Source organism: Sebastes umbrosus, chromosome 14 (assembly GCF_015220745.1).
Source record: "Sebastes umbrosus isolate fSebUmb1 chromosome 14, fSebUmb1.pri, whole genome shotgun sequence".
NCBI classification, from domain to species: Eukaryota; Metazoa; Chordata; class Actinopteri; order Perciformes; family Sebastidae; genus Sebastes; species Sebastes umbrosus.
In genome coordinates this window covers 11,587,459-11,600,301 of record NC_051282.1, presented here as the reverse complement: position 1 = coordinate 11,600,301, position 12,843 = coordinate 11,587,459, and the positions used below count along the sequence as shown (strand labels likewise).

The window sequence follows — 12,843 nt, the reverse complement described above, 5'->3', positions numbered from 1 at the left end:
TGCATGTGATTATCATAAAGTGGGCATTTCTGTAAAGGGGAGACTTGTGGGTACCCATAGAACCCATTTTCATTCACATATCTTGAGGTCAGAGGTCAAAGAGCCCCTTTGAAAAAACAGTTTTTCCTCGCAAAATTTTTCGCAAGTATGACATGGTTGGTACCAATGGCTTCCTTTGATTTTTTTGTGTCATATGTTGCCAGTACCTTCACTCTAGCTTCAAAACTTAGCCTGCTACAACCTCCGAAATATGGAATTGCGTACCATCAGATTTTTAAGAGGTTAAAAAATCGATACAGAGTTTCGGAGAATCGATACAGTATCGCAAAACATAATATCGCGATACTCCTGTGTATCCATATTTTCTTACACTCCTACAAGTGATAAAAGCGGAACCATCAAAATCCTGTTCAAAAAGAGACTTGGTGGTTAGGCCTTAACCAACCAAGGCTAGTATATATCAAAGCCTAAATGTACTTGTTAGGGCATGTGAGCTCATAAACATGCAGCAGCATGTGTTAAGCCACTAAAGGGTGTGTCCCTATATGCATATCGTAGCCCAGGGCTGAGTCACACACACACACACACACACACACACACACACACACACACACACACACACACACCAGGCAGAGGGATATTAGAGAGAGTAAAAGAATTAGAGAAAAGGGTGACAACAGAACAAGAAGGTTAGCACTTTGATTAGACCTTATCGTGTATGAACAAGAGTGCTCATCCATGTTTTAATTCTCACAGAACAAGAGAGAGAGTCAAGGAGAGCTGGTCCCTCGGAGCAAATTTGTGATTTATGATACGGGGCTATGTAAATAAAAATTGACGTCTTGACTCGACTTGTCAGTGACTGGGTCTCTCTGAACTGACACATTTCATTAACAGAGATGCCGTATCATTAACGCTGATCATCATGTGCTTCTCAGAGACCACTTTAGGACACCAGAGAAGAAGCAGCTCGCGGTTCATAAAAGCAACTTTGTTTGTTCTACCACATGGTTCCCAGCTGAATAAAGCACTGCCAAGCCTGAGCCAACTGGAATAGACGTCACAACACAATGCTCCCGCATGATTAGTCATGTGAAATAAACAAAACATTTTATAATATTTACTGCAGAGGTTTAAAGAATACCGACATGGTGCTTGTGACCATTTTCATTTGAGGGTTCGTTTTAGCGAAACAATAATGAATCGGATTAATTGATGATATCATAAGCAGGCAGACGAATGGAAGCTGTCGGTGGATTAAGAGATGAGAACAGTACCCCCTTAAGTCTACACAGGCATTCCTGACCCGCCGACTGAGGAGCAGCACTGCCCTACATGGCAGCATCATATAGTCAAACGGAGCGGGGGAGAAAGGAAAAAAAAAAAATAATGGAAAAAGAAACAGGGGGAGGGGGGGAAGGGGATTATGGGAAATAATGACGCGCTCTATTAAGAGTTATATCTGGTCCAAACTTTCCAGACTGAATTTTGACATTGTGAGATAAGATACAGGATTGGATGATACATTTAAACAAGCTCCGTATTAAAACGACAAGAAAAAGCGATCGGAGCAAAGCTGAAAACAGGAGAAGTATCGACTGAAATGTATCTGATATTACAAATAAAAAAAGGACCATCTGGAGAAGGACCTATTCATCCATACGGTTTCACTCTCACCTCATGCATGCACGCACACAAACCCGCAGCAGTTGTGTTACCTGAGACACCATATGTTTTTCCATACACGGAGAGGATGACGGGGGGGAGGAGAGGCCTTTTTCACGGCAAACCTTTCAAGCGTGCGTCTGTCTACGTCGGTCTGCTGACGTTCGCCTCTAAGCATCCAACACACACCAGCCACAGAGACACAGCCAAGTGGTGGGGATGCTACTCAAACTCATCAATCATGCAAATATTCATAACAAATTGTCTATTGGAACTATCTGTAAAGTTGCTTGGCTGAAGACAGAAATACTCTTTACAGCTTCTTCTCCCTCTGCAATCCGTCTCTTTTCTTTTCCTTTGGTTGGAGGACTAAGTATGCCTGCATCACCCCCCCACACACACACACACACACCACACACACACACACCCTCCTTTTTCCCCTTCCCTCTCCATGCTTGCCTGCCACACTTGATGAAAGCCAGAGGGAGATATTTTTTTTCTTCTTCTTTTATAACCACCTACACCCGCCCCTCAAGTCACTCAAAGCTCCTACTGCACGGTAATGTCCATCAAAGCGTAGGCCACCGCCCATCTCCTTATACGGTCGCCTCTGTGCAGAGGCTCCCTTCTCTCTTTCCTGACTGTGGGCCAATCAGATTACAGTTAGGCGATTCCTTAGCGATACATCAGTAGTTCAGTGGCTCAGAACTAGAGGACGCATTGATGATCATTTGGAAGGAAAAATTACAGAGAACGCTCTGAATACGCTGTAGTCAACGATAAAACGTAGGAAAACTTAAAAATGTCCCTCCCTAAAATCAAAAAGATGAGTGTCATGATGTAACAACAGGGATCTTAAATGGTTTTATTCTAGGGATGTAAGAAAATATCGATACATGAGTATCACAATATTATGTTTTGCGATACTGTATCGATTCTTCAAAACACTGTATTGATTTTTAATTATAATCTGACGGCCCGCCAGCGGAACCGGACGCTATTCAGTTTTTCGGTTGTAGCGGGCTCAGTTTTAAAGCTAGAGTGAAGGTAATGACATGAAACTACAAAACCTAAGGAATCCATCGGTAACACCATGTCATACATTCAGGAGGCTAAATAACGCTGCAAAGTTACGCTAAATTTTGGCGAGGAAAAACTGCCATGGCCAGATTTCACAGGGGTCCCTCGACCTCTGACCTCGAGACATGTGAATGAAATTGGGTTCTATGGGTACCCACGAGTCTCCCCTTTACAGACATGCCCACCTTATAATAATCACATGCAGTTTTTTGCATGTAGTATAGATGTGTTAACTTGGCCTATTCTAAAAATGGTGTATTTGAATATTTCTGCATACTGGGGTCCCTAAACAGTATTGGAATTGTATGAATTGGGTCTCTGACTCTTGTGGATCCAATGAGCCCAGTTGTAGTCAATTGTATGTGTGATGATGTTAGTCCCCATGGTAACCATTTCATATAGTGACTTTTTTACTCAGATGGTAGTGTGTTCTTTATATTGTGACAGTTTTCCCAAAATTATATAAAAAACAAAACAAAAAAAAAACACAATATATCGCCTTGCTTACAGTATCACGATATATTGAATCATTACCCCTGTATCATAATACCTATCATATCGCTAGATTATCGCAAATAAACAGCCCTATTTCATTCCCATTTAAACTACAGGCAATCCCGTTTGTCAGTGTCAGCAGCTCTGTGGCTGTGCTGAGATCTGTGACATACAGCTCGTCTGTTTTTGACAGTTCAGATCATCATCACCATCAGCATCATGATCATAATCACACTGACAGCCCTTTCTCTAACACTCTGGCTCACCTTAGGCAGGGCAATAGGACCGAAAAATAAAAATCCCATGCACAATTCTAATTATTTTGTGAGAAATTACAACAATTACAACATTACATGAATCATTAGAAATAAAACTATTTATAGGTTTGCGTTTTTAGTAGCAACACGTCTTGCCTGTGCAATAGAATAACAAAAGAACGGCACCGCTTGCAAGGCTGTCATCATTTTTCTGGCTTTATTTGACAGCTGCTAATAAAAGAGCAGCGGGGCAGAGACAGGGGGAGAATCTCAACCACGCCAGATGTTTTGGGGAACCATTGTCTCATTTCCACTGCAGGGGTCGGCTCAACTCGACTCACTTTTTGTACCAGGTATTCTCAGTGACATCCCAGCCTTGACATCATCTTCAATGTGGCACTCGCTGAATCCTTTTATTGGCAACCAAACAAAGGAATGTCTGCACCTCGTCAATTGTATGGTGCAGTTTTGTGGGCTGTCATTTTGTATCTGGGTCGAGTGAATACTATTGACAGTATCTTGGCTATTTGAGAATGGTGGCTTTGTGCAAGATGTCCCATGACCATTCTCTCTGACCAATCAGAGGTCTGCAGTGTTTTAACTCCACCGTCTAGTATCGGCTCAGCTCGCATACAACCTCAGCGGTGGTGCCAAAAACAGTACCAGGTACCAGCCACAACTTTTGCTAATAGAAAACCGAAAATGAGCGAGTCGAGATGAGTAGAGACGTACTGCTGTCATAATTGTGTGTAAAGACCATGGTTATTACTAGTGCTACAATGATTAGTCGATTAAATCGATTGAGAGAAAATTGGTCTGAAATGATTTAGATAATCATTAGGGCTGTCCTGAATACCATTATTTGGGCTTCGAAGCTTCGGAGAGATATATTTGAAGCTGTCTGTCTCCATCTCCCCCGTCTTAGCACCAGGACGGCGCCGCTGCCGCACGCACGCACGCACGCACGCACGCACGCACGCACGCATTTTTTTGTTTTCTTGGGATGTTAGAAGTTATAACTGGCATTTAGGGTTGTTCTCGACCGAAGAAGTTCTTAGTCGACTAACACTCAACACTCAATACAATTTTGTCAACTAATCGACAGATCTGTAAAACTGAGTTTCTCCACAAAGAATCACACAAAAGCACCACTTTAAATCTTGTATTTACCAGAGATGTGCTCATAAGTCTCTTGGTAATAAGTCATTCAGCATGAAAAAAGCATAAAAAACAACTTAGCCAACTGAGACCAAAACGACCAATTAGTCGACTAATCGGCTTAGAGGGGGCAGCCTTTCTGGAAATTTATATATTACTATTATATTATAGGCAAAACGATTAATCCATTAATTTAGAATATAATCAGCAGATTACTCATTAATGAAAATAATCGTTAGTTATAGATGATGACAACTGCAGCAGGCTAAAAAATAATAATAAAAAGGTTAATTTAAATAAAAACTATAACAACATTTCAACAGCGCATCGAAATCAAAATAAAAAGAACTAACAAATACAAATACAGTATAATGGACTAACACAGAATCCTTCTTTATTAGGCTTAATTCAGTCAGTTACTAATATATTATGGTGAGGCTGAGTATCAGTGTAGAGGCACTTATGAACAGCTGTTAGAGAAGCTAAATATTCCTGACAGGATGCAGACAACCCTCAGCTGAAACATGATGAAGTGTCTTAAAATGTTTGTACTAAATGGTGAAAAAGGCAAACTCAGTCCAAATACACTTAACCTCCCTCTGGTTCTCAGCCTGACCTACCAGAGGCATGACGTTTCATCATGTGTCAGTGTAGGACTACCTCTGTAGCACTCTATGTGCTCACTATCATCCACACCGCTCATACCTACATTTACACTTTTTCCCCAACTTTTTATCCCGACTAATTTACACCAAGAATCCATAAAACCAATACTAAAGACAGAATTTGAATGGTTTAATATGCTTGCTGCGCTGCCAGTCCCGCAAGAGGAATCGTTAAGTAAAATCCTGCATTGCTAATTCTAGAGTAGATGCACCAAGATGGGGTTTTTGTACACTGCTGCTGTCACGACTTCTGCAGAAGAAGTTTAAATTCAAAAAACCCCAACGGCACTGACTTGCTGCTGCAGTGTTAGATAGGGTACAGAGAGTGTGTGCAGAGGTACAACGTTACAGTGCTGCTTGTCATGCAGGAGTAGGTATCCGAAGAGATACTGCATACATTTAGGGCTCTGCTGCACCACGTCTGTGCATCGCATCGCTCGCAATGTGCCTTTCTGTTGTGTATCTATGTGCGTTCTGGTGTGAGGTAAGTGTTTTCACACCTCGACCCACTGCATAAAGCCTTGGGCAGTAGCAGTTTAGAGCAGCGTTAGTGTCGGACAATATCATCATGGCTGTATGGGCAGAGGGAGAACGGTTAACCCTGAGGTGGAGTAGTGGCACAATACTGAGGACTCTGCCCTTTGGTTTAGTGCTCTATCTGACTGTGTTTCTGCGAGATCGGACGTATCCGTCACTTTCTACACACAGAGAAAACACCCATAATCCCACAGGATAATTATAATGAATAAAGCTAAATGTACTGTTGGTTTAACTGAGAATGATTTGTGCTGTTTTAACATGACACTTGCAGCAAAACACACGGGTACCTGTCAATTTGTTATGACAGTGCAGCTGCACAACTCTGTCCAATACTCGTGTTTGTACAGCTACACTCTCACAAACACAGAGCACCCTGAGGGTAAAAGACCTGGGTGTGGATCCCTTGCAAATTCCTTGAAGGCCTGTTGTCGTGTTGCCGTGTTGTCGCTGGCTAACCGAGCAGTCTTGTGGAGATAATACAGGAGGTGGAAAAGTTAAGCAGCCTAAACGCTCAGATGCCACTAGGTGCCTTGCAAAAGCACTCGGTGTGACAGCGGCTTGACACCTTTCCTCAAGGGCTCAGCGCTAAGCAGGTGGGTTATAGGGATGATGCAACAACTTTGGACATCTACAAATACAGAGAGAGAGAGAGAGAGAGAGACGTGGGATAAAATGCTAGTGCACTGAGTGTGCACACAGGATTTCTGGCAACCGGTAACGCTGACATGTTTTTTTGTTGAACTGTGAAATTTAGAAAGAAAGAAAAGAAAGAAAGGAATGGAAATACGCAGGCAAACAGGAGTTTTCAGAATCAGCACATCAGCGGGACATGGAGCAATGTCCACCCCCAGCCCAGTATGAGGGGCGTCCACACAGTCCCAACATCACACCACATCTGGAACATCTCAACTAGGGAGGTCACAATACCAGAAATTTAGTAGTCGACACCAATACCAGTGAGATTCCACAATGCTCGATACCAATTCCATACCACGGTAAAATACAACAGTAAATCCCGTGTACTTCAACATCCACTCCTGTATTACCGTTTGCATACCGGTTTTTGTTAGGAAGTTAAACAGGTCATAATTCTCACCAAAAACTACATTTTACAGGATCACATTTGAAAAAATATCCAATTGCGATTATTTTTACTGATATTGTAATGGTGTTATGATTCGCGATATGATAATTTTTACATCATTATTCCCATTTTCATTGAAAAACATAAAAATGAATGATTATGGTAGGATTTTTGCGGGGATGTGTACCAAACAAAGATGTGTAGAATATGATGTGTAGGCCAAGACATCCCTGCAGCACGACAATATCTAATTTAATATGGTATTTTGCCACACATTTGGCCTTTAACGAATATTTTGCCTCCTGCGATTTGAAAATTGCAGTAAGCCATATTAAGATTTAGATCAAATTCAGATTAATTGTGCAGCCCTAGTAGATACACATCTTGCAACAATCAACATTTAAATTAATCAAATTAATTTGATACATCAACCAGCCCTAAATTCCACAGTAGGGTAATGACAAGTTCCCACTACACGACTTTAGCCCCGACAAAAGCCCTAGATCAGGAGCAAATGGACGTTGGCTCAGCACACACACACATCGGTGCTTGAGCGTTATGTGTGAACTTCTCAAAGACGCGAGCCGATGATCCAACACAAACACATTTGTGTTATCTAGCATGCTAAATATCTGGACCTGTTGGGGAGCTACAACCAATGAGAGCGCAAGAAACAGGATGAGGAGAAAGCTGGCGGAGGGGTCGCCTGTAACAATAGGAACTTTACTGTATGTGTTGCAATTGCAACACAGACTAAAGTAGTTATTGGACCTAGGGTGTTGGATGTTTGCATGAATACAGTGGAAACCGCTTATAGTGATCACGTCTGTCTGGGTCAAATTGATGAGTGAATGATTAGTGTAACTGAATTTTTGTTGTCATGCATCATATCTCATGCAGATTAGAATCTAGCTAATTGACATTTGTATATTTATTACATGAATACAAAGTTATGAAACAGACCGCTTCGCTATTTACTGGCTCACCGAGGGCGAGGCATTGCCGTTTTTGGCCGGCTCTGCAGCGCGAGCGTGCATGAAGAACGGCGCTCCTTTGCCGGGGGCTCCTCGTTCTCTCACTAGCGGCATGGAGGGAGATGACGAAGACATTTGTATAGGAGTGATTCTGTCCCAAGCGGTTGATCACGGTAACCGTTATCACTATAAGTGGTTTCCACTGTAAACATAACACAGTGACTACAGTATAGAGCTGTGTCACCCAAAATAGAGGATGGTGCCCTTAAAGTTTTATGGAGGACGGTGTGACTGGTGGTGTGTCACCTTCAAAGTGCATTCCCATATGGAGCTAAGGCCCCCACCCCCTTACACCCTTCTAGTTACCACCGCCATCCTCCATTTGGCGTCATTCTCTTTGAAGACGAATAATGTGTTTAGCTTATAGCTGCTCTCGCCTGCAGGGGGGGTTTGGGGGCAGGGGAGTGGGTAAGAGGGAGAGTGAAAAGAGAACAACAACCTCTACTTCACCATGTTGAAGTAGTGATGTAACAAATAAAGAATAATATTCTACAAAGTTGCACCACTGTCTATCCTTTGAATCTTAAGTATAAACACTGCAGTGGCTACTATTAGTATTGGTTGGTACTGCGGGTCATGCGTCAACGCTGATGAGCAAGGGATTAACCAATGAGAGAATGTCCTATGAATAGCTCAAATGCAGGTAGTGTGTGTCGGTTCCCAAAAGACAGTGTTGCTGTGTGTATTCATTTATAGTATCTATGTGTCCGTTGTACCATAAGAGGGGGGGGGGGGGTAGTAAAGTATTCTGGGCAACAACTGCTGTATGTGTGAGCGCAGAAACAACTGTGCCTTGACACCTGTCTCCCTCACTCCAGACGCAGATGAAGTTTAAACGGCATGGACAGCTTGGATGACAACGTTGAAACGCTTGACAAAACCTCAGCCTCCGCCTCCGTCCTCTGTGCGTGACGTGACATGACACACGCACATATACATAAGAAATATAACATGACAACTGTGTGCAGTCAGCATGGCGAGAGCATGCAACGCCAGCTGTGCATGCACGTCAACGCGGGCGCCCCATTCCAAGCGGTGGTTGCTGCTACCTCGTGTCTGCATGTACCTCCCTTTACCGCCTAGGGGTGTAAGGAAATATTGAATATCGCGATATTATGTTTTGTGATACTGTATTGATTCTCAAAAATGCTGTACTAAGTCAATACTTTATTTCATTTACAAAGATATGCACCCTCTCTGTGTATGTGCCCTCTCAAAGTAGTGCTTTGATGTTGGATGTTACAGGGAGTGTGATAAATGCAAATGCAGATCCCACTGTTCTGATTGCATAAAAAAGCAAACTTTTTAAACTCAGATTTTATGCATACGGTGGTGTTCTTTAAACTATGACAGTTTAACCTAAAATTAGATACAAAAATTATTATAATATATCACGTTGCTTACAGTATCGCAATATATTGAATCGTAACCCCTGCATCATGATACGTGTCGTATCACCAGATTCTTGCCAATACACAGCTCTATTACCACCGCAACAACCCCCGAAAGGCCCAAAGGAACCCGCGACCAGCAGACGTGCTAGAACAGAGCCAGAGAACAGCTCTCATCCTTCGGGCTGTCTCTCAGCTAAAGTAGCACAGACACGCCCACCATATGCTAAGAGCAGCCTAGCACACATCAACTGTAAACATTACACGCTGCAGTGTATTTTAATATAGTCAAATGTCAGCAGCACAACTCGACCGATGCTTCTCCGCGTATCGTCTCCACTCCAGCGACACAAGCGTTGCATGACTACAGAGTGGTAATAATGAGCCATTAGTATGATTTCCTTCAAAATAATTAAAGACACTTGAGCGCAAAGGGTTAAAAAAGTGAAAGGAGCAGAGCTGCAGGGACAAGCCCTGCTGTTAATCTGATGCCCTGCCAACTATGTGACAAAAGGCCTCACCTGGGCCAAGACACAGTGAACCAAAAACAAGGCCAAACCATAAACAGCGCCGAGGCCAACTAAACTAATGAAACTATATCATTAATTATCTCTTGTTTATCTAGTTCTGGTCTCGGCAGTTCTCGACATGTGCACAAAGTTGTTGATAGAAAGAAGCTGTAACTTACCGGCAACAGTGCTTGGTAGTACAGCCCCATCATTGTCTGATCTAGAGGAACAACTGCTGACCAGCTCTCCACTTTCCTTCTCTCCCCGTGTGTCTCTGCTTTGCTTGTGCTCTAAGACCATGAGCCGACGGTGGCTTCAGTCCACGTCTGTCTCGCACATTCAAATTCTCCCTCGTTCACTCCCTCTTCCTCCTCCTTCCCCTTTTTTGCCGGCGTTCCCTTCTTCCACTTCTCCAGCACGCAAGCCTGTCACTCCTCCGCCTCGCTTTTCTCCGTCTCCGCGGCCCTGCTGCTCTGATCCCCCTCGGGCCTTTCTGTCTCTCTCCTCCTGACAGCCCGAGTCTCTTCTCTCCTGTCTCTCTCCTTCTCTTTGCTCTGCGTCTGTCATTCACACGCTCGCCTTACACGTCCTGCTTCTCTCCCCCTCTGCTTCTTCTGGTTCCCGCCCCCTCTTTTTTAAAACTTTCCCTCCCTCTCAGCCTCAGTCCCTCCTATCCATCAAAAGCATCCATCCTTCCATGTAGCCACCTAACCCTGCTTCTGGATGGAGTCAGGAAAGCGGTTGTTGCCGTCTCCTCAAACCCCTGGAGACAGAAAAGGAACAGGAAGGAAGGAGGTGCTGTCTTCTCTATCCACGCACTGGCTGCCTGAGAGTACAGAACACAAATGCGACCCCCACTGCATTGCAGCTTTTTTTGATGATTTATTTATTGCGTGGCAGCCTGTCAGCTCCAAAAAGCAGCGGTAGGTAGGTAAGTCGGTAGACAGCTAGGTAGCTAGCTGCGTGGGTAGGCTCCTAGATCACCAGCTCTCTGCTGCGGCCGCCTTCATCACACAGATGGAAAGTCTCACAAAACTGAGAGAGCGCCAGCCCCCCCGACTCCAGCATCTAAACCTCAACCTGCACATGAATCTGTATTTCGCTGCATTGCGCCTTTTTCCTTCTGGCTCGGGCTCAGATCCCTCCACTTCCCACCACCGTATTGTTAGGAGGCGCTTAATTTGCAGAGATGAGAGTGCAGTTCCTTGCACCGCATTTTCATATGGGAGGGACTGAACTCTGCGGGAAAAAAAAGCCATGATGCCAAGCTTTCAGACATCTGCTGAGGTTGGCGAGAACTGGGTCCAGAGGGATGGAGGGATGGAGGGAGGGCAAGATAAGTGATTGGAGGTGGTGGGGGGAAAAAGGGGGCAAGAGAAGGGAGCTGGGCCGCAGTGGGGGGGGCAGTGGATGCGAGTGAGAGATAACGGGATAGAGGGATAAATGGATAAAAGGGCTGGGTGGAAAAAAAGAGCCAGGGATGACAGGATTAGGACTGTAAGTGAGGAGGATGAGAGGATGAATAGGGGATGATCTGAGGATTAAGCGCACAGACTGAACACTGTGATAAACACACGCAGTCGCGCACACACACAAACACATGCACATAATGTACACAAAGATGTGCCTGTGATCATATGCATGCTGCTGCACTTTGGCTGGCACGCAGACACACACAGGCCCAAACAAAGGGCTATATACCCACCACACACACTCATCAGCTAATTCAAACAAAGGCCTGCTCCTTCAAACACACCATCTACAGTTAATCAATAGCTCACTCTCAACTTTTCTACTGGAGAATTCCAATTACCCATGTGAGGGTCATGACTTGCAATTAGATTTTAATGCAGTATTGCTATTTTCTAAAAAAAAATGCTCAGGTGTGTAGCCTCTACAGCCCCTTTCCCACTGGACTAAAAACCCACTAACACCCTCTAACTTCTGGCTTTTGTCTTTAGTGGGAAAGGTTACTATCAGCATCATTCCCGGGACAAATGACTCTGCAGCAGTCATGGGTATTCATCGGCTACAGCTCCAATCGGTGGTGGTAGAAGCATGACACCCAGGTGGACATGCTAATTTTCACCCCTGTTGAAGTGAATATATAGCACATAAAACCAATGGGATTTGAACAATTGTTATAATTTGACATACAAAACATACAAGTAATATACTCCTCCATAAAGCCACCACACTCCAGTCAGACAACAGTCATTTTATTTTACCTTGCTGATCATCAAAATACATTTCATTCAGGCGTAAGGAAAACATAAACTAAAACTCATCATTTGGTCGAAATAAACCTTTAATTCACAGAGTTAGATGTGAAAAAAAAGAGCCGTTTTATGTGCTCCTCAAAGCCACCAGACTCCGTTGACAGAAACAGTAATTTTACCTCGCTCATCGTCGTAAAACAAACTTCATTCAAAGAAGAAACAAACTAAAACTCATTACTTGGTTGAAAAAAAACACTTTATTCTCAGTTAGATGTGAAAAGAAACAGCCGTTATATGTGCTCTTCAAAGCCACCAGACTCCATTGACAGAAACAGTAATTTTACCTCAATGCTCGTGGTAAAACACACTTCATTCAAAAGTAAGAAACAAACTAAAACTCCTCACTTTGTCGAAATAAACCCTTAATTTACCAAGTTAGATGTGGAAAAAAAACAGTCGTTTTATGTGCTCCTCAAAGCCACCAGACTCCATTGCCAGAAACAGTAATTTTACCTCGCTGATTGTGGTAAAACACACATTATTCAAACTCGACAGAAACAAAATAAAACTCACCAAAACCATCTTTGTGAGTCTTTCCAACAATCACCAACACTGGTTTGAGAGTTTGAAAGAGACTGAATAAATAGTTGATAACGTTCTACTATTTACTAATCCTGCTTCCTGTTTCTGTGACGTTGAGCGAGACACCAGAAAAAATCACAACAGAAAGGCCAGTGCAACGGCAT

The 12,843-nt window shown here is 43.4% G+C and overlaps 1 protein-coding gene across 6 annotated transcripts in view; it reads right to left on the bottom strand.

Annotated features, from left to right (window-relative positions):
• The window catches only part of LOC119501226 (RNA binding protein fox-1 homolog 2-like), a 56,528-nt gene that overhangs the window by 28,428 nt on the left and 15,257 nt on the right, over positions 1-12,843 (bottom strand). The window contains exon 1 of one of the 6 annotated variants that reach the window (XM_037791442.1): positions 10,058-10,923. The exons of 4 other annotated variants lie outside the window; for them this stretch is intronic. In XM_037791442.1, coding sequence (XP_037647370.1) covers positions 10,058-10,090 — 33 coding nt within the window. In that variant the 5' untranslated portion in view covers positions 10,091-10,923. Of the gene's footprint in view, positions 1-1,718; positions 2,166-10,057; positions 10,924-12,843 lie in introns of those variants that run through there. One more of the 6 variants, XM_037791443.1, reaches the window with a different exon arrangement.